This window comes from Falco rusticolus, chromosome 8 (assembly GCF_015220075.1).
Source record: "Falco rusticolus isolate bFalRus1 chromosome 8, bFalRus1.pri, whole genome shotgun sequence".
In the NCBI taxonomy this organism is placed as follows: domain Eukaryota; kingdom Metazoa; phylum Chordata; class Aves; order Falconiformes; family Falconidae; genus Falco; species Falco rusticolus.
Genome location: NC_051194.1, coordinates 24,607,479 through 24,635,015, shown reverse-complemented (window position 1 = coordinate 24,635,015; position 27,537 = coordinate 24,607,479). Strand labels below are relative to the sequence as shown.

At 43.8% G+C, this 27,537-nt stretch overlaps 1 protein-coding gene across 1 annotated transcript in view; it reads left to right on the top strand.

The window, feature by feature from the left end:
• The window catches only part of KIF5C (kinesin family member 5C), an 85,591-nt gene that overhangs the window by 4,884 nt on the left and 53,170 nt on the right, over positions 1–27,537 (top strand). Inside the window, exon 2 of the mRNA XM_037398321.1 lies at positions 21,382–21,472. Coding sequence (XP_037254218.1) covers positions 21,382–21,472 — 91 coding nt within the window. The remainder of the gene's footprint in view (positions 1–21,381; positions 21,473–27,537) is intronic.

The following is a 27,537-nucleotide window of genomic DNA, read 5'->3' as shown; positions in this document are numbered from 1 at the left end:
GTTGTGCCTAAAAACAAAACCCAAATCACCACCTGGTACTCTGCTGCTGTGCAGTGGTCACCGCTGTTTTGCAGTGTCATATTCCATGAAATGGAGAAAAGCAAAAATTGATGGCTTGATTCTTTTGCAGTGGGTGGGGTGGAATATGAGCAGGGTGGTGGTTGGTTTTTTGTTGATACTTTCTGCTAAAAGTACTGTTTGGAATGCCTTGTGGAGAGATTCTCACTTATTTCCATCCCTAGAATATTTTGATACACTTTCCCTTTTATTTCATGTATGCCAGTGAAGTCAGCAGAATTTGTACTAATGAAAAGAAGACATGTTCTTAAAGTCCATCCTGCACAGAGGTCTTTGTATGCTGTTAAGCAGTTGTCACTCAATGGTTAAGACAGACCTGAAACCTCCCCCTGGGATAGTAGATAGGTGACTAGTTAAAAAAAAATAAATAAAAAATTAACCTACTCTGTGCTGCATGGCTTTTTTCATGGGGTGTGGTACATTGTGCTTCTAACAAAAGCCGAGCATCCATCTCTACTTCAAGTGCACAAATGCTTATGGAGGATTTGTTCGTGATGTATCTATAAATACCTTTTATAAAAAGCTCATGCCAGTTTGATGTAGGGTGTGAAGAGAGATGGGACTTCTGTCTTGGCGTAAAATATGTCAGTGGCTCTGTAGCATGCTATTTTCCTAGTAGAACACGTAATCTGGGAAGCTAATGCTTGCTGTGTCTCCCAGCAACTTTTGTGCGTTTTCCAGCTCTGCTCAACTCTCCTTTTCCAGTGAAGCCTCAGCAAGTTTTGCATGAAGGGTTTTGTGAAGGGCTGTTGTTGAGACACAAGTAGCTGGCATAGCTAAGCATGACATTTATGTGGAATCGATGTATCTGAAGACTCCAAGAGCTGACAAACCCCTTTGTGGGAGCTGTTTTTTTCAAAAGTGTTGCTAATCTTCCTACACCCTGAGATTTTCCTGTATCCTAGCATAAACTGCGAATGTCTCTAACCTGCTGCATTTTCCTGTTCTGTGGATGAGATGAACCACGATGTGCTGTGCTTGTTCCCCTGGGGCTTTGGGCTATGTCGCTTTCAGGTCAGCCTATTTCCAGAGCAGCAGCAGCACAAAACTGACAGATCTGGCACTTGATTTTTTGGGGGTAATGTCTCTCAGTAGCTTAAGCCAGTAGATACCGCAAGAAGAAGCCTGTAGATCATTGCATAATACTGCTCATTTGAGAAAGAACAAATACAAAATGATTCCGCTGGGTCCGGATGGCTTTCTGTGCCTTGCAGAAGAAACGATTTAATTTACTGAAGAACTGGGGTGGTAGCCATTCAGGGAGCTACTTGCATGCTTGTTATTTAAAGAGAGTGGTTGTTTTCCTAAGGCATACTGCTGTGCTTCGTACTGATTCTCAGGAGCTTGTGTAGAAGGTTAAAATGATGGGACTGGTGAGATGACCAGCACAGTAGGTTTTTTTGCTTCTGTTTTTACAGTGTGTTGGCTAAAGAATGAAACTGTTCTAGAAGTAATTATCAAGAAATAAGGTACATTTATGTCTTGACACAGCGATACTCCCATAAAGCACCAAAGCAATTGTAGTGTGCAGTATTACTTACTCTCCCATAATGTAAATCAGTGGAAAAAATACCTGTCTCGATACAGGCTTGCAAAGTCTCTGAGCTGCTCCAAACCCCAAACATTCTCCTTCTCCATCACCAGCCTTTGTGTCTGTCCAGTCCCATAACCAGGGCTGGGTCAGTATGGGATGGGGAGGCAGCTTTCCTAAGGAAGCCTTGTGGATTTGCGTGGGGATTTGGCTGATGTGGAGCTCTGAAACATGGAGCATCCACACAGGCAGGGTGTGCCGTTGTTCAGAGAGCAGTGAGTGGGCTGTATGAGCAATGCCCTCGTGTCTGCCCGAGCCCCATGGCAGGCGATGCTCTGGGGGTTCCCCCAGGCTGCACCACAGGTGTCAGGATGAGTGGCAGCTGATTCGGCTCCCAGGGCTGTTGGCACCAAACCAGTTCTCTTCAGATGCTCCTGAGACAGAGATACTTCCCTTCCAGTTAATGTTCAGCGCAAAATCCTTGGCTTGTTAAATGCTACTTGGCACATTCTTGGGAGATATAAGCATAGTCACTTCTGCAGAGACGGTGTGGTTTGTGGGGGGGGGTGGTGTTCCGTTTGTTTCTTCTCTGAATCCTCTGCTGTTTCCCTTCTGGAAAGGATATTCTTTCAAGTTTGTCTGTAAGTGCTGAACTGGGGGAAAATTATTGAACGTGGATCAATGTGTGCTTCTTGAAGTTGTACTTGTGTGTGCTTTTCTGTTTCCTAAAAATGTAGCAAGAAATAAGGTGTGTAAATAGCTTCTCTTTGTTGTTGGTGGTGCTAGAAAGATGATTTACTGAAAATACAAATCTTATTTTCTTTACCAAAGCAGTTTCCCTTTCGTGTTTTCTCAGGGCATCCAACACTTTAATCTTTTTCTAATCCCATTTTGATATCTTTCTCTAAAAGTATCTTCATCCTGTCAAAAACATGGATTCCTACTTCAAGCTTTGAAACTTAACATATAAATGATGTATTTCAACAAGATGGACTGTCCAACAGCTGGGAAACTCTCAATGTTTGTTCTCCTCTGGTAGCTCCTGCAGGGTGCCTTTGGTTTAGACCATTCAGCATCTGGACTCATGTTCCTCATTCCAGCTTGTTGCAGTCTTTGTTCCCTTCCCCTAACTAACTAACAAACGCACACTAGGTGCAGTGTTAGTCACTGGTGTTTGGATTCAGTTCTGCAAATGGCTGTTTGGTCTGGTACAGTCAGATTTATTGGTATTTGGGGAAGTCTGGGAGTACTTTTTTCCCCCTGCATCATTGGAGATGTTTTCTCCTGAAGCTGCCTGCCCTAAACAAAGGCTCAATGTGCAGCGAGGAAGCTGTCGGGGAGTAATGTGTACTTATATCTCTCCACATATTGTTTCAGCATTTCAAACTGTGCCAGAAGAATAAAAGCTGTTACAAGAGATAAAATGAAGGATGGGATGCCACTTCTAAGTCTTTCATATTAATATGCTTTTCTCTGTAGTCGGTTTTTTGAGGATTGGGGTGGGGAGGGCATGCTGCCGTAAAAACAGGAGGAGAGATTATTTAATTTAGCTCTTCTTGACAGTTTTTAACTAGACTGCTGATGCCCTTGCTATTATTTTTGGTGTCCTTCCTGTTATCATTAAAATGATTCAACTTAGGATGTGTTTTCTTCCAAATTTACTTGTTCTGAAATGCCTGGTGTGTCTCCAGGCGCTGACATACGTTCCTAACTCTGTAAGCGGCGTATCACAGCGAGCTGCAGAGCTGCAACACCTGCAGGTCTCAAACCTGTGTTTTCTTAAAGGTTGGCTTTTCCCTCCGCTGAGGGCAATGGGAAATAGCTGGTGTTGTCAGTGTTAGTCAGTTTGCTTGTTTGAAGATTTCAGTGTGCGTAAACTGAGCCATGTTGTTTATCAGTAATACCGTATGCGTAGGGAAAAAAGAGTTGTGGTTGTGTTGAAAAGGGGTCAGTGGCATCAAAGGAACAAATGAACGGGGTGATCTGTTCTCTGGTTGGAAAAGGATGGCACAAAATCCAGTTTCCACTTGTTAGCTTCCATGGCTGGGGACAGGCTGGTTGTCGATGCATTTCTTGTTAAATTCTGGCTGGTTTGGCTGAATACAAAAGTGCTTTTGGAATTGGCAGGAATGTTTTCGTTAAAGATCTCTACTACACCAGGAGATGTATTTGTGGTTTGGTTTTTGTTGTTTGGGTTTCTTTTTTTTTGTTTTTGTGGGGTTTTTTTTGTCATAACACAGGCAACAGTCCTGTGCAGAGGATGTTTTTGTGTCTTTTTTTGTTGGGTCCCTTTGAGCTTGACATGTTTTGTCTTAATGTAGCCCAACAAGACCTAACACAATTACCCACCAACTACTTTGAGACTCTTTACCTTCCTTCTTTTGTTTGCTTTGGTGTTGCTGCAGCCCTTTAAAACTCAGAGGTCATGCCAAGTTAAGACTCATTCTGAAAAATTATTTACCGGAATACTCAGATGACTTAAAAACCCTTGTAGCTGTGTGGGAACGAGCCTGGGTTCAGGGTCTGCTTGCGGTTCTCTGTACTGTTGAGAACCAGGGTGCTGCAGGGTGAGGCAGTGGGGCTTTGCTGTGGCCACAGAAAGGAAGGGACATTGGGTCCAAGTTATTTGAGACAACAGCCTGGCTGTGCAATACGGGGTAATCTGGGCTTCAGCTGACGCTGCAGGTGTAGAAGCTGAAAAGTGATTTAGAGTTGCTCGGTAATTGCTTGACACTTTTGACTTGACTGTGGTTTTGCCAAGGTTTGTTTTTGCAGCTCCACTGGAAGATACACGTTGGATAATGGTGCTTGTCTGCATGATGGCTTTGTGAGCTGAGAAAATACCTTTATTAAATTTTATTGGATTTTGGAGTGTGAAAATATTGCATGCTTAAAAAACAAAACAAAACAACATCAGAAAAAGCTTTACCTCAAAATATCCAAAATGGGATCCTTCAGAATCTTAAAGATGTGGAGTCACAGGCTTGGTACATCTGATGGATTTCTGGTTTTACTTATCTACTGGAAAGAGACAAGTTGTTTCTATATATTTATGGCCTCTCTGGTTCTTGACTTTTTATGGGATGTCCTGGAAATGCATGTGATTGTTATCGGGCTCCCATTATAATATCAATAATTGGTCCCACGACAGCTTCAGAAAATGCATATTTTCAAATTAGGAGATACAGCCTAAATGAGACCAAGAATGTTGGATTTTTTCCCTGTGAGAAATGAGTATTCAGAGATAAGAACTTAAATATTTAATAGTAGGCCTCTTAGATGTCTTTGCTAAAAGTGATTCGTTTTTTCAGTGCTTCACTCTCTGCTAAAAGAAACCTTACTTCACTACCTAGTTATAATGATGGATGGGAGATGCTCTTGGTTGGTGTAAGAGGCTCTCTTCTGGGACAGAGAGCAGTAGGATTCTTGAAAAACTGTAGTTGTTTTGAAGCTGCTGTTAAACATTTCTGTGGCACGAGGAGGATGCAATACTGAAAAACACATTTCCTTACATCTCAAATGGCCCAAAGGCTTGCAGTAACTTTTGCTGTAGTCCTGAACAAAATCCTGATTTTACTTGGATACTGTTGCTATGACACAGTATTTTCTATTTTCTATTTGATTGTCCTTGTGGCAGCCTCTGAGGTAAAGGCAACCTCTTGTTTTGAGGGGTGAAAGCTGATTTTTAAAGCCACATTGGGAATCTACGGGGAAGTTGAGTCTCTGATACACAGGTATCATTCTGACTGCTAAATTATTCTCTCACTTAGCAAAGGATGTGCAGGAGACTGTTATCTGAATTGGGGTAACTGGGTTAGCGAATATTTTTAGCAAAGCTGTTAACAGAAGCTGGATTTTTCTGCAGTTGTAATCTCTTTTCTTGACTCTATAGTTCTCCTGAATTGCTTGAATCTCTGTATTTAGGCCAACAGTGAGATGTGGGTAACGCCGCAGCTTCTCACAGAGCTTTGAGATTTTATGTCGTTTACTAAGTAATGATGTGTTCCAAAAATCTGCTAAGGAAAGTCATCTGGCTTTTTTTAAACACACTGCTCTGTAGTACAAATAGCTGAGCAGCTGTACTTGCAGGCTCTAGCGCCTAGCGAGGGATGCACAGAGTGAAGTTGGAGAATGTATGTATCTGTATGTGTCTATATGTATATTGGACTAGCTCAGAAGACACAGTGATGCTCTATGAAGAGGTGCTTGCGCTAGTTCAGCTGGAGCAGGCACAGCAAATGTATACGTCTGGCTTTGTTCGCTGGGTACCTGACAGAATTTGCTGATGGCTTGATCAATGCTGTGTGCCCTTTTAAAACACAATGACTTCTTTGACCCTGGGAAGCCATGGTACTCCTAGGTTTTACTGCTGATGCTCTTAGTAGCTGTTTCTGTTACGCTGCAGACTTAATTGTCTGCACCCATACAGCTCAGTCTTCTCCAGCTGCAGCAGTGAACAGCCCAACACTGATTTTTGTCACCATATTAATCATACAAAATGCCACTGCTGAAAACTGACCTGTTAGTCTGATGCTGCTACCCCCACATCATATCCATCCTCTCCTTCTCTCCCCTTTTGTATTACATTTTAGTTTTTTTCCTCTTCCCTTTTATATTACCTGGCTTGGTTCCCTCTTCCCTTTTATATTGCGCTTTGTTTCCTCCTCTTAGAACCTATCTGTATGCTTCTTTATTTTCTTACCACTTTCTGGGTCAGCCATAAATACCCAGTGGAAAACTCTGCTGTCATTTGATGAACACATTGGCTTGATTATTTTTTGCTTTATGGTATCTTTTACAATTTAACTTCAAAGCAGAGTAGTTCAGTGATACAAACAAATCTTAAAGCAAAGTTAATCTGGCACATGTTTCTTTATATTTGAGAAGAATGTTTACTTATATTGGTAATAGAGGATTTATTCTGTCCATTTCTTGCTTTATGTGCAGCCCAGATTTTCAGAGTATTATAGAAGAACCTTAGCCATAAACTTCAAACAAAACTGTTGCCAGCATAAACAATTTATTTTAATCATACCATATGTGATCACTGAGCTGTGAAGCACTGTGTAAGAGGTCCCTTTTTCTATGTGGGAGGCGAGTAGGACTTTGCTGCTAAGAGCTGAAGGAAAATGGAAGCACCTGAGGTGGTTTCGTACCTGGTGTGTTGTGTGAGCCAGTGCCAGAGCTGGGAAAAAGAATGAGGGATGGAAACCTCTGGTAGTCAGTGCTTGGCTCAGAAAACACCTGATTCACCCGCAGAACTACTCCCCTTAGGGGGAAAAAAATGCTGGGATGAGTCACTGCTATCTTTGTCGTCTAATCAAGATGTTTGAGATGGCTGTGAGTACTGCCGGAATCTGTGCAGGGAGAAGCTCTGCCTTCAGCAACCCTCCGGGCTGTTCACCCCGGTGGCAGGACGGGCTCCTGGTGGCTTTTGGAAGGCTGCTGTGTGCAGAGCTAGCGGAGAGCCTCCTGGACGTGGTCGCTTTCTTGAAGCCAGCTGAGCCTATGGCCTGTTTTTTAAAATTCACTTTTGCTAGAATGGATCAATATTATATCACTTAATATGGGACTTCTGTTTTTCTTAAAATTAAGTGGATTATCTCCTTGTTACCTTTTATGATACATACGTATACTATTTCAGCAAAGGCGGAGCTGGAGTCTGTACTGAGCTGAGCACATTGCTCTTCTGACTCAATGCAACTCAACCTGTTCACCTTAGAATGTGCATTTGGCCTGTTTTGGGTTCAGACTTTGTACTGGAACTGAGCAAGCCTGGATTTGACTTGCAAGTGACCTTGGGCTCATCGGCTCCTTGGTCCCCTGTTTATACAATGGAAATACTCCTATACAATGGGAAAAAAAGTTTGGTGCTTTAAATTTCAGAGTTTTCTACTTCTTGGTACTGTGGTAGCTGCCAGTACGCACTTCAGTTTCATTTTGAGAAAAGCATTTGGGATTCTTTCTTTAAAATGCAAGAAACCTGAAACAGCTGTAGTCTTGCTGGTGGACGTGGGAATTATGAGCAATTATTCTGTCCTGGAGAGAGGGACCTTCTGTCTTTAGGATTTGGAGCCTGTTCATGTGGGTCTGTCCTGCTTTTCCAAAGAGCTATTGGTAAATGTATTTCTACAGCACCGGTGGCTGAACTCTGTGAAGACGGCTGTAGGTGTGCAGGGGCGAGCGCTGGAGCCTCACACTGCTCCTCCAGCTCGCGAACAGCAGCACAACCTCCTGCTGAGGGCCATGCAGGGGCAACAACAGCAGCACAGTCCTGCTGGTCCGGCTCTGATCCCACACTGGGGGGGTCTCGCCATCGTCTAAGCGGAGCATTGCTAATAAAGATGCCTCGTTGCCCTGGATGCAGACAGTAGGCAGGTTCAGCTGCCCTAGGTAGGCTGCTGCAAAGGGAAGGCAGGCAGCTCCTCTTTGCTGCTGCTGCGCGCCTGGTGTGTCTGGGAAAAGTTACCCCAGCTTTTGAGGGACTGTGTGGGGGAGAAGGGCCAGGTGGAGAGGAGACTGTTCATTCACCACTTATCTCCAAGGCTGAGCTGGTTTGGGTAACAAGAACCGCTTGGCTTTTATTTTTGCTTTTATCATTATTAAAAACTGCCATGTGGAATGGCATGGGTTTTGGAGACGTTGGCATCTAGGAACTGTAAATTGGATAAACATCAAGGATGGGGAAGACAACACCTCTGTGCCTTTGGGACTAAGGGCTCTGGGGGTAGTTTTTGGAAATAGTGCTGAGTAATGAGGGTGGTGGGAGGTTAACGTCTGTCAGCAGAATGGCTGGTGACTTAACAGGGAGAGCAACTGCTTGTCTTAAGCTGATGTAAATAAAAGGTCTTAATGATTGATTGCACCCTCCTTATCCTCCTTATTTTCTGCTAGTTGATAGTCCTGTGTCTTGCAGGTTTTGTTTGTTTCTGCTAGAGAGAAATAGGAGTATGAATCAGGATTTACATATGAGACAGGTGCCGTGTTTGTATGACTACCATTTTGTAGGTCATGGTCCTTTCTTCATCTTCCTTGCCACGGTGGGTCAAGGAACAGCGCAAGGGCTTTCCCTCCTGTGCGTAAGCATTTAACATGATCGCTTTTTGTGCCTCCAGAACACTGTAAGGGAACAAAGTGTAGCAGGCCAGATTGTACTTGCGTTGAAGATTCGGGAAATGCAGAAGGAATATATCAGCATTACTAAATCTGATAATAGAATTACTGTCAGATAATTCCAGCCAGCATTGCCTGTTTCTGGATAGTTTAGCAAAGTGGGACTGGTCTGCTGATCTTATTGCTGTGCTATAAGGAGAGGTGCTGTAGATGTAAGCTGTGATACATTTCTAGCTGGGGGGGGGGGGGGGGGGGGGGGCAGGAAGGGGTTATGAGCCAGAAAGTTGATTTTTTTCACTTAAAACCTCAAAAATTACCAAAGAAGGTCCAAGCAGTGCTTTTCAAAAAGAAATTCTGCAGCTTTTTGCTCTTGTGAAGTTCACAGGAGGGTATTTTGTGGTGTGTGTGTTTTAACCAGCTCAATAAAACCACTTCTATTCATATTATTTGTATAACACTCTGAGCTGTATTCTGTGTAGTAACACAATCACAACCCCTTTGCCAGCTGCCCAGGCAAGCACAACTTGTCACCACAAATTCCTCGGTATGGGACAAGATGTTCTTGCTACCAAAGGCAAAGCCGATTGGAACCAGTTCCACTTGAAGTCTGAATGAGACTTAAACAATTTCTTGATGGTTGACTTAATTTATCATTGATGGATTAATTTATCAGAAATGCAAAAACCAGATTATGAGATACTCTGTTTTCTTCCTGATAACTGGAACAAAAATGGAGGAGGCAGTAATTCTAGTTTGTAAGGGATTGCAATGTTTTTGTAAGGATGATTGTTTTTTTATTTCTACTTGTCTAGTTACCTAATGTGATTTTTATGAACTAGAGATGCAAATAAGAATGCCTGTACTGGAATAGCATTGCTGAGTATTACCAAAATAAGCATTGCAGTATCATGATCCTGCTCCCACAAATGGATGGGTTTTACAAATAGCATTGGGGTCTGTGTTTAACAGTTTCCTATTTAAGCTTTCCACGCCCCCACTACATCAGAGACAGAATCTTTTTTTTTTTTTTTAATATTACTAAAAACTATCATTTTTGTATGATTACCTTTCCCCAAATGCTTTAGCTTGAGGAAGACTGGATGATTGGTGCTAAAATTGTGAGATTTGGATGTACCAAGTAAAAGTAGTTCTGCTTTCTTTTTTTTTTTTTTTCCCCCTCCAAATAATGAGATGAGATACAAGTGCTCCAAGCCAAGAAGCAGAAGCTGTAAGGTTGTGGATGGAAGTGAGCAGGTTCGGCTTGATCCAGAGGGTGTGGGACAGGAACGGTTGCTCTTGCAGGCTGGAGCTCAAGGGCTTGTGCTTGGCCAGTGCCCGGTGGCTTGGTTCCTCCCAAAGGAGAGCTCCTTCCTCTCTCCTCCACCTCTGCCCCTCTTAAATTGGGTGAAATGGCAGGGGGAGAGGAAACTGGGCAAATTCAGAGAAGAATCAAGGTAAAAAAAAATCAATGGAAGTGTTATCAGAGAGAAAGGAGGTCAGCGATTTTATAGCTGGAATCAAACGCCAATGAAACGCAGCAGTTCCTGTGCATTCCTTCCTGGAAGATGTAACCTTGCTCCGTGTTCTTATTAAATAAGATTTAGTGGGGCCTGGCAGCAGTGGCTGTGCCCCTGGTGCCGCCACGCCAGAACAGCGAGAAATGGCGGATGCGCAGGAGCTCACCAAAATGGCCGCACTCGTGCATGAGGCCTGTGTGCTGTGAGCGCTGTTTGCTGCCCATGTTTGAAGAGGTTTGTTGCCAGGAGCAACTTGTCTGCATTACTCTGTGACAGGGTGATTCCTCTGCCTGCTTCAACATCTGAGCGCCCGTGAAGGCTCTTCCATGCTCACGCTGTGGCTGTGGTTGTGGTAGCTGAGGTGCAGAGCCCAGTATTTCCAGTATACAACGCAAGTCTAGGCTGCTGGCCGTCAGGCTATGAAATGGAAGGTAACGCCGGGGCACCTGAGCATCAAATATTTCAATAGATAAAACCAGCTACAGCACTGCACTGTTTGCTGCCCTTTCAGTTCTTGTTTTGAGTATGGTTTTTCAATGGAAAAAGTAGAGGGAAGTACAGAAGTAGCGCTGCTGTTATTCCTCTTAATTCTCTGATGTGTTTTCAGTGCATGTGGTTTTAATTACATTGCGTGAGAGGAGGCTGGTGCAGACTAGTGATAACATTTCTATTATATTGTGGGCATTTAAAATCCTGCTGCAACATCAGGTCAGTTAACACTGGAGCTCCCAGTGCTGCTGGAATTCAGTATCTGTAGTAGAATGAAGCTGGGTTAATTATCGTTGATAATATATGGCAGTGGGTTGGCTTCAGGGGCGGTGGGTTGGCTGATGTAGATAAGGTACAGCTGGAGCTGGTTCTGGTAAGAGGGTGGGCAGCCGGTGAAGAGAGAGCAGGTGAGGAAGAGATAGGAGGAAGAAGCAGCAGAGAGAAGAGAGACAGTGAGCACGTGTGCATGCTCTGGATGAGGAAAGACTAGGAGAAGGCAGCAGAGGGACTGGCGTGAAGAGTATGCTGGTATGTGATGGTAAAAGACCTTGTTGCAGCCAGCTAGTTTGGAGACTGCTGCGACAAGTGTCTTTGTTAGTAAATGAGGAAGCGAGTCTTAAGTTGTTACTGGTCTCCCAGTGGATCAGGAAGATGCTTGACCAGCAAGGTGGTGAGGGGTGAGGGATGTTTCCTGATCTCTGGGAGTACAGTTGCTCCCATTAGATTATGGACGCTGGGTTCTTCCTCACTTGCCTGCCTTGGATGCTGTTAGTCTGAGCCTTTGAACACTTTGAGATCTTTCCGTTGGTGGGGGCAGAGGGAAATAATCTAAACATACCGATGTTGCTCTTGGTTCTGTGGTTTGCTACCGGTGACAGTGGGAGGAGAGCAAACTTGAGCCTGTTTGGTGAGCTGTGTCCCCACCGTGGCGTGCTGCTGCGCACATAGCGCTTGGCCTGGCACGGGTCTACATGAAGGGAGGCAGCCCAGGGAGCAGAAACGTGCCCGGCTGTGCTCACTGGCTGCTGGGGTCTGGGCTCCATGCTGTTGCAATTGCCCGGGCAGTTTCAAGACCCTCCAGGAGCTCCTCCCTCAGGATTCAGTCGCACAATAAGTGTGTGGCTCTGGATTAATCCCTGGGAGGCCAAGGGAGTACATAGCCCAGCTGCAAATGGGGCCGTTTATGCTTGTGAAATGCTTTCTCTGCAGAACAAATACTGTACAATGCAGGCAGTGGGGTGCAAGTGTCTCACTTGTTTCTTTTTGCCAATATATATCCAGCCTGACAGGACACTCCGTGATCAATGGTGTAGCTTGTTCTCTGATCCCCTTCAATCCTTGGTTTCATGGAGCATGCTGAAAAGAAAGCTGTTCTATGGACCAGTGATGCCCTCTCGTTTCATTTTGACCTCTCCTGACCTGAGATGGATTTGAATCTACAACTGACAGTGCTCAGTATCCCATTACTAATCTCCTGAGCCACCCAGTTGCCCCATAAATCTGTAAGTGATATGTTTTACAAAGTGGAGATTAACACAACACTGCCACAGCAGAAATAAGATGTAGTTACGTCTTGAAGCGGGGTTTGTTCATGCTGCGCTTCTCTTCTGTAGGTGGAGCTGAACGTCAGCATCTTATCTGGGACTTGTGTTTCACCAAAACTGCTTTGTTCATGTTTTGAAATATCCACCTGGCTTTTTTGCTTTTTGTTGGAATATTATAAACACTGATGATAGACAGACCCTGCTCTACACACAACTTATTCCTACAGCCCCCTGCCCGTGATGTGGCCTTGTCTGACTCCTCTTCCATTGCTGCTGTAGGAAGCTACCTGAGGACAGGTTTTACGCTGCTGTTTCCTGGCTATGAAACTTCTATTTTTGTTAAAAGAAAATCATAGTGTTCTTAAATTAAAAACCCAAGTACTTTAAACCCGATTTTGAAGTATTGCATTTTTACAAAATAGGCGATTAATACATTGTTTTCTTTTTGTTCTCAACTGCTACTAAAATCCCAAGACCTTTAGTTAGAGGAGACTCAGGCTTCTATAATTATGGTACTTTTCTTCCTATTTTCTCCTGCAAAGAATATTTTCTTGTATTTTCTTTCTAAACTGTTAGTTTGCACAGTTTTATATGCAAAAGAAATTATCAGATTCTCTAATCCTATTGATATAAGGGGGTAGGGTATGTTGGCTGAAATGCGGGAGCCTGCAGAGGATGTTTATCTGAAATGCGAGTGGCAACATTTTGAAGTTAATTTAATTAAGCTTCCCGTGCTTTGCTGAAGTAGAATGAGTAGATTGTGACAGCAGCTTCAAATAGGCCTGAAAAGGTCTATTAAGTTAGTTAGGACACGTTAAATTAAATTAGTAGTTATCTGTTACACATAACACAGTGGTGCAAGCTGACCGAAAGCCAGAGGGATGGTGCTGGGAATGGTGTTGCCCTGTTTCCCCTAGGACCGATAGAGCAGCCTGTGTCGGATTCCTTGCTCTGATGGTTTTATAGCTGTGGGAAAGCGGAGAGGTCTGCTGAACTTACGATCACATATCCACTTAAAACTTGGTTTTGTGAGAAAAGATGGAAGAAACAATTTTGTGGAAGAAAAGTACAAAAAAGTTTTATCTTAATTTCTTAACGTGGGGTGAAAGACCCAGGAGAGGGGGAGCGATGCACATCTTGAGCTAGTGCTGTACAAAGCACCAAATGAAATTCTTTTTCCCCATGATCTTTAATGCAGCTTCGTCTCTCCGGAGATTAAATTTAACCGCAGGAGGGTAACGCCGCTCTCCAAATACCCGGTTTTGTGCTGTTGCATAAGCAGTTAAGTAATTGAGGCCCAAATCTGCACGCTGCTGTGCGGCATGCAGGGCGCTGGTGGGCTGGAAGGACGGTGCTAATCCTGGTGGCATTCGCCTGTGCTGTGCAAGGCGTACCAAAGGATGCGCGGGCTGAGCGCCTCCAGTAACGCGGCACCCACACGCAGGGCCTGGTGCTGCCGGGTGTCCCGTCACTGCTGGGGCAGTGCCCCTGCTGAGGCTGCCTGCACCCGGCTGCCCACGCAGCGATGAGGATGGTGAGGAGCTGGAGGAAGCTGTCTCCTGGGGTCTTTACATCTCCCTGTCCCATTCCTGAGCCGAACAGCATTGGGGAGTCCTGGAAGAGGAGGAGGAGGCATTCCTTGCCCTCAAGTAAGAAGAGGTCCCGTTTTCTGTGGTGCTGGTGGATGCTTGCAGCAGGGCTGCAGCCTCCAGCAGCGATGGAGCTCCTGAGCTCCAGGTGCACCAGGGTGCTGCTCCTCCAGCTCTTCACCCTAGCCTTCTTCCTAGATTCGAGGAGTCTGTCAGCCTGCAGTGTATCATCTGCTGGCCAGGCTTGGGGCTGGGAGACAGCTTGCACTGCTTTTTATTTTTGTGACTGGCATTATATGGGTAACATTCCATCTGACAGGCTGAGAAGTGCTAGCGAGGGGTTAGAGCTTTTGCGGGGTCCGTGATGGCTGGAGGCATTGGGTTCATCTTCTCCTCTGGACAGTGGGGACTCACTTGCACAAGCAATATACAGTAATGGAGGGCTGTGACTCTGAGTACTGCTGTGTCAGAAGTGTTAAAAAATGTTGCTAAATAGTATTATTTAACAGTTGTCATTGTATTGGGAGATCCATATACTTAAAATTCATATAAAGTTGCTTAAAGAGTGCATTTCCCAGGTCATGCATCTAGGTGGAAGAAAAGCTTTAAAACAATATTGTTTATTGTATAAAATTTGGCTTCCTAAATTGCAGATGTATAGCAAAATAAAATAATGCTTTCTGAAAACAGGATTTGTTGCAAGGAGTTAAAGGTTCTTTCTGCTGGGAGTGAAATCTAAAAGTGGATCACTGGCCACAAGCCAAATTCCATCAGTGCCACAGAAATATTCATAAGGCAGATCAATAATTAAGCCTGCTATGCAAAAGTAATGTTGTGTTTGACTCAAATGGCTCTGCAGTGCCTGTTCATACATAAGTGTTTGTTTTAATTTATTTTCCAACTGAGTTTTAGGATTATTACCAAGATTTAAGAATTTATTTTTAACAACTTGGTTTGACTATGTAGCATATTCAGGTTATTCTGAATAAATTTCCTTTTTTTTTTTTTTTTAGCCCAAGTGTTCTGAATTCTCATCCGCTAGGTGAATTGCTGCTGCCCCAATGTTTTTAAAGGGCAAGCTAACACAGAAAATGGATAGATGGCAGTAGCATGTCCTTAATTGGTACAGCTGAATAAAGGGAAAGCATAATTAAATTTAAAATGTTTGCTAACATGCATTAATTTTTCTCCTTCTGTCTTTAGTCATGTTTTCAATTCTCACTAGGAATAGATGACTTCAGGAGAATGGGTTAGATTCTGTTTATTTCTTGCGCTTAATCAGCAAAGTAGTAACAACCTTGTAGTTGCAGAATCTCTAACTTGTGGGGAAAAGAAGACCTTCTATCTAGCAAGTTCTGTCTTACTCCAGGGGGTATTTGCAGGGCCAGCTAATTATCCCACTTGTGAATGTAGCAAGCTTGATGCAGCATTCAGTAAACGTGGCCTCTACATTTTCAAAGGGAGTAAAGACTTTAATTCCTACTCCTATAGGCTGGAGGGAAGAAATGTGTTTTATGTTACCTTCTAAGGGAGAAGCTCAGTGCTGCGGGAAGAATGTGCTTTGACTGAAAAATTGAATTGCCGCTGGTAATAGTTTGCTTTCTGCTCTTTGAAAAATTCTGTCTTCCAGGTCTATGATTATATATCTTTTATTTATAAAACTTCTCCTACAAGAGCACTTGTGGTAGTGAAAACTAGCTGGGAAATAATTTCCCATTAATTAAGCTCCTGCATATGACATGATTCTTTTACCTGTATACTTAATCATTGTATGTACTGGCAGTGGCATCTTGCACAGTATGTTAACATTCTTTCCAACTGCATCAACAAAACTCTTTGACTTGAATAGAGAGCCAGGATAACGACAGAGTTTCAGCAGAGTCACGGTTTGTCAAACGATCCATCTGATAAACTGAGCCATGTGATTTGGCACTGTTTTGTTTCTGCAGGGACCAAAAGTTTTCCCGAGCTGTTGGCTGATGATGGCGTGACTGATGCACCCCTTTTACAGGGATAAAGGGGATGCCTTTGTTTGACCAGGCTGTGGAGAAAAGAGCATTCCTGCCTTCTGAGTGGACAAAGTACTAAGGTGAATGAGAGGGACCCTGTGTACATGGTCGGTCTGCCTGTTTCTTGGCTGTTAGGAAGAGCCAAATCCAGCAGCCTGGCAGAGGTGAGGCTGAGCCCCTTTCCAGACCTCCTTGCACAGAGATGCAGCTGGCATCACAGGCACATGGGCCTTGGAACCTGCGGTCCCACTTCAGTTGCTGGTGCTTAGACCCCCATACACATGCACGCACACAGAATGAACTCCCTCACCCAGGAATAGAGTTAGAAAGGAATTCAGACAGAAGATACGACTGTACTGAACAGGTGTGGGGCACGGCTGGGCAAGCACAGTGACCAGCAGCCTGCTTACATGGCTAGTGTTTTTGTCCCTTCATCCCATGTTTGTTCCTCCTCAAATCACCTGCATCCCTCCCTTTCGTTGCCTTTGTCCTCCCCTAGTCATCCCCTAACTCTTGTGCAATCCTGAAATGTTCTTTCCCTGCATCCCATTATGTGTGCTGTACCCCTAAGCAGTCTGAAAGGTGATCCTTGGAGCCGACTCGACAGCTTTCACACCTGGACCTGGGGCAGATGCTCTCCAGGGACATTGGCTCCTTGGCAGGAGTCCTGTCAGGGTACCTCGTCCTGGAGCCTGACATTCAGGGCCCCTGCCTGCCTCTGTGCTTCTGTACTGCTTGGGATGTGTGGAGATGAGCCTTGGATTGACTGATGGATGGTTTTCTGTCTTTTAAAAATGAATGCGTGACCTCTTCTTGAGTCTTGTTCAAAACTAGGTCCTCTTTCAGGATATAGTAGCATCGTGTTTTGCAGGCAAGTATGAATGAGTTTCACCCCATCAGTAGAGCTTGGATGTTTGGGGTGAGAACTGCACCAGGCTTATTCACAACTGCCAGTCATCGTGTAACTTGCTCACAGCTGTTGTGTGCTCAAGCAGAACAAACTTGCATCTGTCCTGGGAGAAATCTGGATGGTATCTCTAATTCTAGGGGATGGTTTCAGGTTATACTCCCTCATCAGGCTCAAATGTCTCCTTACAGCCCCCAAAAAGCAAAGAAACCCAGCAGTCTGTATGCTCTCTTCCTTTCAATTGTAACAATTATATCTAAGCTACATGCTGGCTGTTGGAAATTCTGTTATAAGCCATCACCTTGCCTGTGGTTTTTTTAGAAGGTGCTTTGGGGTTGGACCTTGGACTGTGGATTCTGCCTCTGAGCTCAGATACCTGAAAGTCAGGCGTCCTCTTGCTTGGTATCATAACCTGCAGATACACCGGTGGAGTTGATGCTGAACATCTGTCTGAAGATCTCAGGGAATTAATCAGGAAATTGCATTAAGGCTCCTAACTCTTCTCATGCAGCTCTAGGCACTGAGCACTTCTCATTTCCCGTCTTATGTGGAATTTAGGAGAGTTGAGGTTTATATTTTATTTTTTTTAAACAGGAAATATATTTTGTTACCTTTAATTGAGACTGCATTAGCTTCTAATGATAGTACTGCTCTGTGATGTTGCTTGTAAAATGATGGGTTTGGTGGCATATGCATTTATGGGTAAGTTCCTTTTTGTGCTTGTGAAATCCTCTTTTTTTTTTTTTTTTTTTTTTTTTTTTTTTTTAATGCCAGGCTTGTAAAGTCAATAGGAATCTTTAAACATTAAGCTGGTGAAATAATAATTGGCAATACATATGAATAGCATATTTCATGCTGCCGAAGGGCCAGAATAGAATCTATCTTACTGTCAATACAACTTCAACAGGAATTGTGTGGGTGGATCGGGGCACTTATCCTAGCCATTAGGCAGCAGTGGCATAAGTTAATGGAACAGATTGTCAGGGGGACTGTAGGAAGTAATCGCATAGGAAGGAAGATGTGATTTATGTATGAGAGATAATACACTGCATATAATGAGAAAGTTTGACAAATAACGTGTGGAGGAGGTACACAGATAAAACGGAATCAACTCTGAAAATAACACTTTATCTCTCTTTGCTTAGTACTTTCTTGAATAAGCTCTAATAAGGCTGAAATCTTCCTGATGTTGGCATTTAATTCAAGCTGGTTACATTTGAAAAAAAACCAAAAACCAGTTATGTTATTTTTGAAGATGACAGTAGGGGGAAAAGGTACTGCTTGGGAACAAGCTAAAAATAAGGTAATGTTCATGATTGCCTACCTTCCCTCTCTGTTTTGGAGCAAAATGTTTGGATCTGCCAGCATGTTGCCTTTGTAGGATGGATATGGCTTTTGTTACCTTTGAGGGATGTCTGACAAAAATTAAGAGCTTGTAACAGTACCACCCTCCAAAACAAATAGAAAACAAACAAAAAAATGCAACCCAAACCCATAGTTTTCTGCTGAGGAAAGTCTTCTATCTTAACAGTGTCTTGGTAGCGGAATTGCCACAGCTTTCCCTCAGGCTGGGCATCTTCTCCCAGTCTAAGGTGGCGTGGTCTCCTCCACCCTGTAAGTGAGGGTGAGATTCTGCGGGAGCGTGCAGAGCGGGTCGGTGGGCTGGGGAGCGGGAGCCTGGTGGGAGAGGTGGGGAAAGTCACAGCCTGCCACCAGTGGTGGGAAAAAAAAAAAAAAAAATTATAACGGGGAGCTGGGAGGGGGCACAGCGGTGAGGAGGGCTCCAAGGAGAGCTGGTGGGACAGAAGGGTCAGAAAGCTGAACAAGGAGAGTGGGGTGACACATTTCTCTAACACCAGACCCAAGCAGGAGCTTTGGAACGGAGGAAGAGGGAGGATGGTGAGGAGCCTAAGGAGCTGGGAGTGAAGCTGGCAGTGTAGGTGGGGAAGAGAGGTCTGGGCAGGATTGAGAGGATTTAGGGCAGAGGAGGAGAGGTGGTAGAGCAGAAGAAGTATAAAGTCTGAAACTGAAGAGAGGCAGAGAGTCTGTGCCCCTCATCATGCTCCCTTTTTGTTGGAAACTCCAGCGTGAGCCTTGAGTTGTCTTTGTGTGAGATCAATGTGGAGGTGAAGCGGAAAAAAACCTCCCCCAAAAGCCCTAAGTGCTGCCTGGAAAGTGGAGTGCTCTTGTTTTCTGCAGTTGGTGACAGATGCTTTGTGATCCTTTGCATTCATTTATTTTTCTTTTGATGCTAGTGATGAGTGATCCAGTCTTTTAGCTGCCCAGAACAAAAATCCGGAGGAAGAAATTTGACCTGTGTAGCACGTTTGTGAATTGCTGCTTTACATTTGTAGCTTTTCAGTTTGGCAGATAAATAACAGTTGCAGCTGGTGTCTCAGCCGTGTGCAGGACAGTTATGATGGGATTGGGTTTTGGGGCGCTCAGATGTTATAGTTGTTGAGAGCTCAGTAGAAGAGCCAGCTTGATTGCACCAGAGCAACGTTTGTCTGGAGTGTCGTGTTTGCATGGGAGGATGATGTACTGGCACTGCTCTCTGCTGCTGTCTCGCATTGCTTAGCTAATAAGCCTCAGCTCAGGCATGAAGGAAATAAATGGGATAAGTGGATGGCTGAGGATGTGTGTGTCCGTGTGTTTTTTGGCCTCTTGCATTAGGGCTTACAGTCTAGTGCTTGGAATAAGCAAAACAGGGGTAAGTAGGGGAAAAAGTCCATTTGAGAAATTGTTCCAGAATAGTTACAGCAGGGCTGGACAGCCCTTCTCATCCTAGGAGCGGTGAGCTTTGCCTAGCTGAGGGCCTCACCATGTGCACTTTGTATAAAGCTGTGGAGAGACGGTTTGGGGTAGGTGCTGGCTGGGCACTCCCAGCAGTCCCACTGCTCCCCCAGGGGCTGCCTTGGTGACGTCAGTTTGAATTGCCCCTTTGGGCTGGTGTCTTACCAAGTGGGGTGCTTGGGTGGCCCAGTGTTCACTCAATGCCAGCACAAGTCCATGAATTATTTACTAAACAATTTATAAATTGCTGCCTCATCCCTGAGATCCAAAATTCTGGGTTGAAACATGAAGAACGCACGTTGCTGGCAAACACCTCTCTGTCTTGTTTTCCCCCGTGGCTGTTAAGTACCTGAGTTTAAGGAGCAGGCAAGTGTAAGCTTATGATCTGCCTGAAGTAAAATCAAAGTGTGACAAAAATGGCTAATTGAGCGCAGCATTTGAACAGCTGGCTGCAAGTGGCAGGAGTGGCACGTCGACTCAACAGAACAAGACTCCTACATTGGGTAGCCAGCCACCTTGCAATTATCTTTGAAGCCCTTATTATGCTGTTCTTGGAGCAGGTGTCACATCTTTGAAGGGAAATATTACAGGCTTTGATGGAAGATGAGAAAGATGTTACACGTCCGCTTAGTGTAACTTTAAATAAAAGAATCGTATTTTAAATGCAAATGCCTTGCTTGTTTTTGAGTTGTAAGGAGCTGAACTGTTGTCTTAAGAATTGATTTGCCTTTTAAGTGTCATGCAAACCTATTTTTAGGATTGCTAATATGCTGTTTCTCTTGTAACCAATTATACTTGCTACGAAGAGGAATCAAAATTTTCTAAAAGTGTATGTGCGGGTTGTGCTACCCTGTGAGTAAGTGTCAGTCATGGTGTCACCTGGGAACTAGGGCAGCGCAGTGTCTGGTGAGACGGTGGTGATTCACAACCTGGAATGGCCCCAGTTCTGTTCATAATGTCATTTTGGAGCTCTTGCCACATGGCATCTTGTTAGTTGTTGGTGCTAAACATAAACATCATGACAATTTCTGTATAAAATACAAGCTTAGGGCAACAAAACAGTCTGACTGGGCTGCCTGGTTGGGGTCTTACCTACGGTTTCACCAACTTGCATGTTAGCACAGAAATGAAACCAGGTTATTTCTGCTGAAGGGACACATAGTGTGCTGGAACCAGGCTTGGGCAACCTCAGAGAGGCTATGTCTCCTTCTCTGGAGATATTCAAACCCTCCTGGATGCGGCTCTGCACGCTGCTCTAGGAGAGCCTGCTTTATCTGGGGGCTGCACTAGGTGATCTCCAGAGGTGCCTCCCCACCCCGGCCATTCTGGGATGCTGGGACCATGCTGGACCACCCTGCCCTCAGCAGAAGGCAGCTCTCAGGACCTTGCAGACTCCTGAGTCTCTTGAGTCTGATTGCTGTTTCTCACGCCGCAGCTTTCGCTAGTTTGTAGTAATGAACAGCAAATCTTTCGCAAATATTTAGGTGGCTATCCCCCCTTAACTCCCAGGAGAGAGAGAAAATCAACTTTCAGTTGCTGATATTTCAGCTTATTGTTTCCTGCAACTGTAGCTGCTGACCCAAATGTGAACACACAGAAAACATATGCCGCGGTTTATTTGCCAGCTATAGAGAAGATGGTTTTGAAGCACGCAAGATGACACATCTGTTTACTCAACAAAATATTGTCGTCTCCATTGCACTGAATGGCTTCCTTTGTAGTAAATGCTGCGTTTCAGGATGCCTGTTAAATTGGGTCTGTGAACTGTTTTAAATGTTCTTTATCTTACAGAGTTTCTCTTTTGTTTGCAGCAAGGGAAGCCTTATGTCTTTGATAGAGTGTTACCTCCTAATACAACCCAGGAACAAGTTTATAACGCCTGTGCCAAGCAGATTGTTAAAGGTAGGTGTTGTCTTTGTTTATTCCTGCCTGGGGGGAGGAAAAAAGGTGTTTCCCTGTCCCCTCAAGACTGGATAATAAATGTTTAGTTGTCTGTATGGGAGTTTAATAATTAGTAATTCCAGTTGTTACCTTTTTTAAGGACTTGTCTGTGAAAACAAAAGAAAAAATCAAAAAAACCCAAACAACAAAACCTAAACACAAAACCCAAGTCAAACAAAGAAAAAGAAGCTGAAGGAATTGGAGTAGCTGTTCCTTACTTCCTCCTTGCATGTGTTACACAAATATTTGCTTTTTGTGTTATATGATAAGCAACAAAAAGCATGTTGTTCATGCAGCGTGAGCCTGTTCAGTATGGGATGAACACGGAATAGCTCTGTCTTTGACTGGAGGAATTGATGGGCCATTACAGGGGAATGTAGAAGGTGCTGCTTTGGTAGCTGCTTTGCATGCAGACAGCTTGCACTTAATGAAATGACAACACAAGTTTCTATTGGCTAGCACCCCATTTGTTTAAAACAAAACCTTCATAAACTGTTGAAATTTCAAGATTTTTAACTTGAGAATCAAACTTTTTGGGTGCAATTTAATTGCCTGCCTTACTTCCCCCACCTCCCAAATCGCCATCAGACCTCCCGCTTGGTTCTGATGCTGGGTAGTCAGTGGCCCTAGAACTGCTACAGCATCCCAGAGGTTACGATGAAGTCATTCCCTGACCTTGTGTAGTGTCCCTGTGCCCTTCAAGACTTGGTCCTCAGTGTGTGTTTTTAAATCAAGGTATGTGGATGGTAGGAGTGGTGTCAGAGTTGTGCTTGTATAGCATCACAAGGCTGCATGTGAAACGCTGTAGAATTTACGTGGCATGAGAGATCTGGGGTTGCTCAGAGGTGCAGGAGCTACTGAAGCAGTGTTGAAGGACTCACCAGAGTTTCAGGCGTGGAACTGGATCTGCTGAGAGCTGGTGCGTCCACTGGTGGGGAGAGGTCCCTGGAGTGAGCAGCCCTGCTGCAAACCCTGGGCTCTGTTCTGGAGGAGATAGGCTGGCTCACTCGGACAGCCTCCGACAGACCAACGTGTGTGTTGTTTAGGTGATTGGGAGTGAGGACCAGAAGGTAAATTATTTGATGCTGAAGAGAGGAAACGAGTCATTAGACTTCAGTTGCTGCTTCTCAGTGGGGAGCCTAATTAGGGCAATTCTGACTTCAGAAGAGTGAGCCTTTAATAAAAACTGGTGGGATTGGAGTTGCAGAGCTTAGAAATCATTAGTTGGGGTTGATGACACACCACTCAACCCCTGGAAGTTTGGGAAACTGTTTCAATACTACAGTGTGTGCTAGCAGAAACACAGCGCTGTCTGTAGGCTTGCAGAGGGTGTTTATATCCCCTGTGGAAGTTGGTTTCCTCTGAAAATGGTGAGAGAAATAAAATCCCGTTTGAGAGCAACTTGGAAGACCTAAACCAGTGACTAAGCAGTCATTAACCAAATAGCAAAGCAAATACTTTCCAAAGTCCTATTTGAAAATAGAGTTCAAATGTGCTTTTTCATGTGTGTTAACTAAGGCAAGTTTGATGGGGGAGGAGGGTGTAGAAGAAAGGAAAAGAGAAATGGGGGGAAAAAAAAGGGAGGGAAAGTGAGAAGGAGAGTGATGGGGAGAGAAAGGGAGAGGGGGGAGAGAAGGAGGGAGTGTGCAGCATTACTGGAGTGATGTTCTTGAGCTCTGGACTTCTATTTCCTTAGGTTTATTTTCCAGTGTAAAGCATAATAAAGTGAAGAATGTGAAACGGACTGGGCTGAAAACTAGACTGGAACAATGTAATTAACTACATGGAAGTATAAGCTGAGTGCATTACGACTTGGAGCACTATTTAAATTTTTTGGGACTTTTTTTAGATAGCTCTTCAAGGTTACCAGTTGTTACCAGATTTCATTATACTGCCATGAAATGGCTGATGGTTTCATTGTTGTTAATGTTATTACAGAAAATGCCAGCTGGCCTAACAGTCTCTAAAACAATGGTTATAATAAGTATGTTGATAGTGAGAACGATCTAAATGATGGTGAGTTTTTTCCGTTAAAGCAATGGCATTAGGTTGAAGTAAACAACTCGGTGACTAAGTCCAAGTATTTCACATTCCAGACATGAGAAACAAGGAGTGTTCTAGAGGAGGAGAAGCTATCTGTGTGTTACAGGGGTTTGCATCGGGGTGGGTGTGGGATGCTGTTTGAAGGTGCTCCCAAAGGCAGAAGCACCAGTAATGGAAGCATGTGGGGAATCATCGTTGGCGCACATGACCACAGGTTGGGAACTTGCATTTGCATTTTTGTAACCAAACTGAGAAATATCAGTAAACCTGACAGGGAACAATAGTGTGTAATTGCCACCACTTTTGCTGTTTCCCATCGCTCTCACTTGCCAGAAAACAGCTTTATCTTCTCAGTCTACACAGATGGATGGGCTGTATCTGGGTTTTGCATCTTTCCTACTGTTACATTGAGGGGAGGGAGAATATATAACAGCCCAGGCTGTTGCTGAGCACTGGAGCTGTGAGCACCTTAGTGCACATGTGAACATCTGCACGTTTTTGTGTCCTGTGCGGAGGAGAAAATTTACTTTTACGATTTTTGGGTGGTGGATTTGCTCTCACTGGGTAGCTTATTGACTTTCTATTCTGGTTACAAATACAGGCCTCAAATGCTGAGTTGCAGAACTAGAAACTTTAGAGATGGAAAAGATAAGTATAGAGTAGAAATTTGGTCATGGAAATGTACTTGTCCTATTCATACTCATCAGGAGAAAGGCCATCTGGCAGCAGTTGACTGGCTGAGTTGTGTAGCTGGCTTTTGTGGGGAGGGTAAATCAAACTTGGAAACATATTAGAGTTGGACCAGGAGTTAGGAAAAGCACCTGGGCGGTTTTTGTTTACTACAAGTTATGTAAAAATCCCAACTGATCTTTCTTCAGTCACTTTCTTGATCTGTTTTTTCCCCCTCCTTATCTCGATCCCTCAAGTTTTGTGCAGGCTGTTTCTGTCTGGGACTGTCTCCAGTCAGTTGACAGATGATATGTGAACTATCATAAGGGTGAAGCCTTCCAACAAAAGTAACCTCTTCTGCTGCCGAGACCACTGACTTTGAATTGCAGGTGATGCAAAGGACTTTTTTTTTTTTTTTTTTTTTTACAGAATAAGGTATCTTTTGCTATTTGGGAAGCTACATTACTTATCTATGCTTCCTCGGGCATATCTTTGTGTAAATTGGTGCAAATTCTGAGCAGTTTTCTTACGTAACAGCTGATTAATCAGGTCATTTTCCCCCTAGGCTGTGTACTGGTATAGAGCTGACATTGTACCTTGCATTTACCTGAAGATAATAAACCTTTTTTTCTCTTAATTCAAACTGTTGGTTTTTTTCCAGTTAACAGAGTTTAGTAAAAAGAGGAAATAATAGTAATAAACTCTTAGATTCTGTTTAACTGTGCTGGGAATTTAAAGGTGTTTGGATGCTAGGTGGTTTTCTGGAAACAAACAAGAGTTGCACATGTTTGCTCAAAGATTTCTGAACACCCTACCCCACCCCAGGACAATTATTTATATTTTTTGATACCTGAACACCTTGAAACTCTAGTTCTGTGTGCCTTCCAGACCCTGTAGTTCATCTTCGCCACGTGTTGATTTTCATCTAAAGAGGAAAATGAACCTTCCTTCTTTTCCAGCTTCCAGCTGGATTTTAGTTTAAAATAAAAAAGTCCAAAGACAAAATATTTTCTTTCTTTGCTGGCTAACAAAGATGGAGCCTTCAATACACAATAGATACAGGGTACTTTACAACTGGATGTAGCCTCAAAAGTTAAATGTGACTGCTTCCCTGTTGTGTTTATATATGTGTGTGTGTGTGTGTTAAATAAGTGTCAAGTAAGCTTTTTATTTCAAAAATTTAAAATGCAGTTGCATTAAATATAGCCTTACCTGTCGGCTATTTTGAAATTTATTATTAATTACCGTTTTACAAGGAAATAATATTTTTGTATTAAAAAAATGAGATGTAACTTTTATCTCCTGTGAGCTGCTGCCACCGCCCTTACGCTGCAGATCCTTGCCTGCATCTCCCTCTCTGCCTCCTTGGTCCTGCGCTTCGTGTTTCTGCTGGTTCTCCCAAGTTAGATGCATTGGTGCCAGCTGAGTGGAGCTCTCAGCAGGATTTGTCATTGTCGTGGTTTAACCCCAGCCAGCAACCCAGCACCTCACAGCCACTCGCTCCCCCTCACCCAGAGGGATGGGGAGGAGGATCAGAAAGGAATGTCAAACTTGAGGGTTGAGATAAGAACAACTTAATAGGTAAAGCAAAAGCCACGCACACAAGCAAAGCAAAACAAAGAATTTGTTCATTACTTTCCATCGGCAGGAAGGCATTCAGCCATCCCCAGGAAAGCAGGGCTCCAGTGTGCCCGAGGTTACTTGGGAAGACAAATGCCATTGCTCCAAATGTGTCCCCCCCTTCCTTCTTCCCCCAGTTTATATACTCAGCATGCCGCCATATGGTACGAATACATCTCTGGCTAGTTCGGGTCACCTGTCCTGGCTGTGTCCTCTCCCAGTTTTCTGTGCTCCTCCAGCTGGCAGGGCCCAGGAAACCCGTAAGTCCTTGATTTAGTATAAACATTACCCAGCAACAACTAAAACCATCCATGTGCCATCAACATTGTTCTCCCACCAAACCCAAAGCACAGCACTGCACCAGCTGCTGAGAAGAAAATTAACTCTCTCCCAGCTGAAATGAGGACAGTTGTAAAGTTGTAATCATCAACAATCTTAAGGAATTATCTCTTGTTAATATTTTAATATCTTCCAAGGACAATGCTTAGTATATATTGGGGATTTATTGGAAATAATGGCATGAAAATGGCACCCATGAAAGTGCGAGCGAAGGGGCTTTGAAGGGGGTGCAGGCAGAGGAGGCTCGCCGGCCGCTCCCCCCGTGCTCCCCCCGCGCTCCCCGCCGCAGCCCAGCCCTTCCTTCCACTCGGCTTTGCTCTCTGCTGAACTGAAAATCAGCGAGATGTTCGCTTCAGAGTAGAACTGGTGAGTGAATGTTTTGAAATACCAATAACATGAAATTTGGCTCTGTTTAGAAGCCTGCTGGGAAAGTAATGGGTCGAAGGTGTGAACTCAGGTTAGCACTGCATCTGTGGCTGGACAGCTGGGTTTTTATCCATGCAATTATTATTTATATTACTTATTTTAAAGTTTGTTTCTTTAAGGCAAGAGCAAGCAGTGTCTCTATTTTTATAAATGGATAAGGATGCTAAATTCATACAAAATGTTAATATGAGAATGACAGTAATTATAGTCTCTAACCTTGCCATTCTCCTAGATTTCAAGATTTGGAAAATTTGCCCAACAATACTCTGTTGAGGTTTATACAACCTCTGGCGTGTCTGGTCTCTTCAGCTCCCCAACATAGTTCTGCCACAACTTAAATGGTTATACTCTGTGTTTAATTAGAATGTATATTTTTAAATGGCTTCATTCTAACTTCATCCTTACTCAGTATTGCTGTATAGGAAATGTGGGTCTGTGTAGCCAGTGTCTTTGAAAAAGATCTCTTTCCCTTCCTTTCTTTTTATCCATTTCTTTTCTTTGATATCACCTTTCTGAGGCTTTTCCCTTGAATTGTCTTCATTCTTGTTCCTTCTTCATTCTTTTTAAATAGACATATCTTAATTAATTATCCTTCCTATCTGGACCATTGACATACATACACATGGAGATACAAATAAGGAGATTTTTTGTGTGTGTTTATGTAAACACACTAAGTATGACCTTTTATGTAATTATATATAATACAGTTGTGTGTTTATATTTACACACATGCACATTTATACTTTTTTCTCCTGGTGGCCTCTATGAGTATTGGTGCAGAGGGTGGGAAACAGAACACCTTTCAGAAGCAGAGGCAACTCCGAAAGCAGGAGATGGTTCGGAAGAGGCCGTGGGCAGGGAACCCTCTGCCCCTGGTGGTCCCTGGGCTCTGCTGGCGGCTCCCGTGCCCCTCGGCAGGCGCTGAGCTT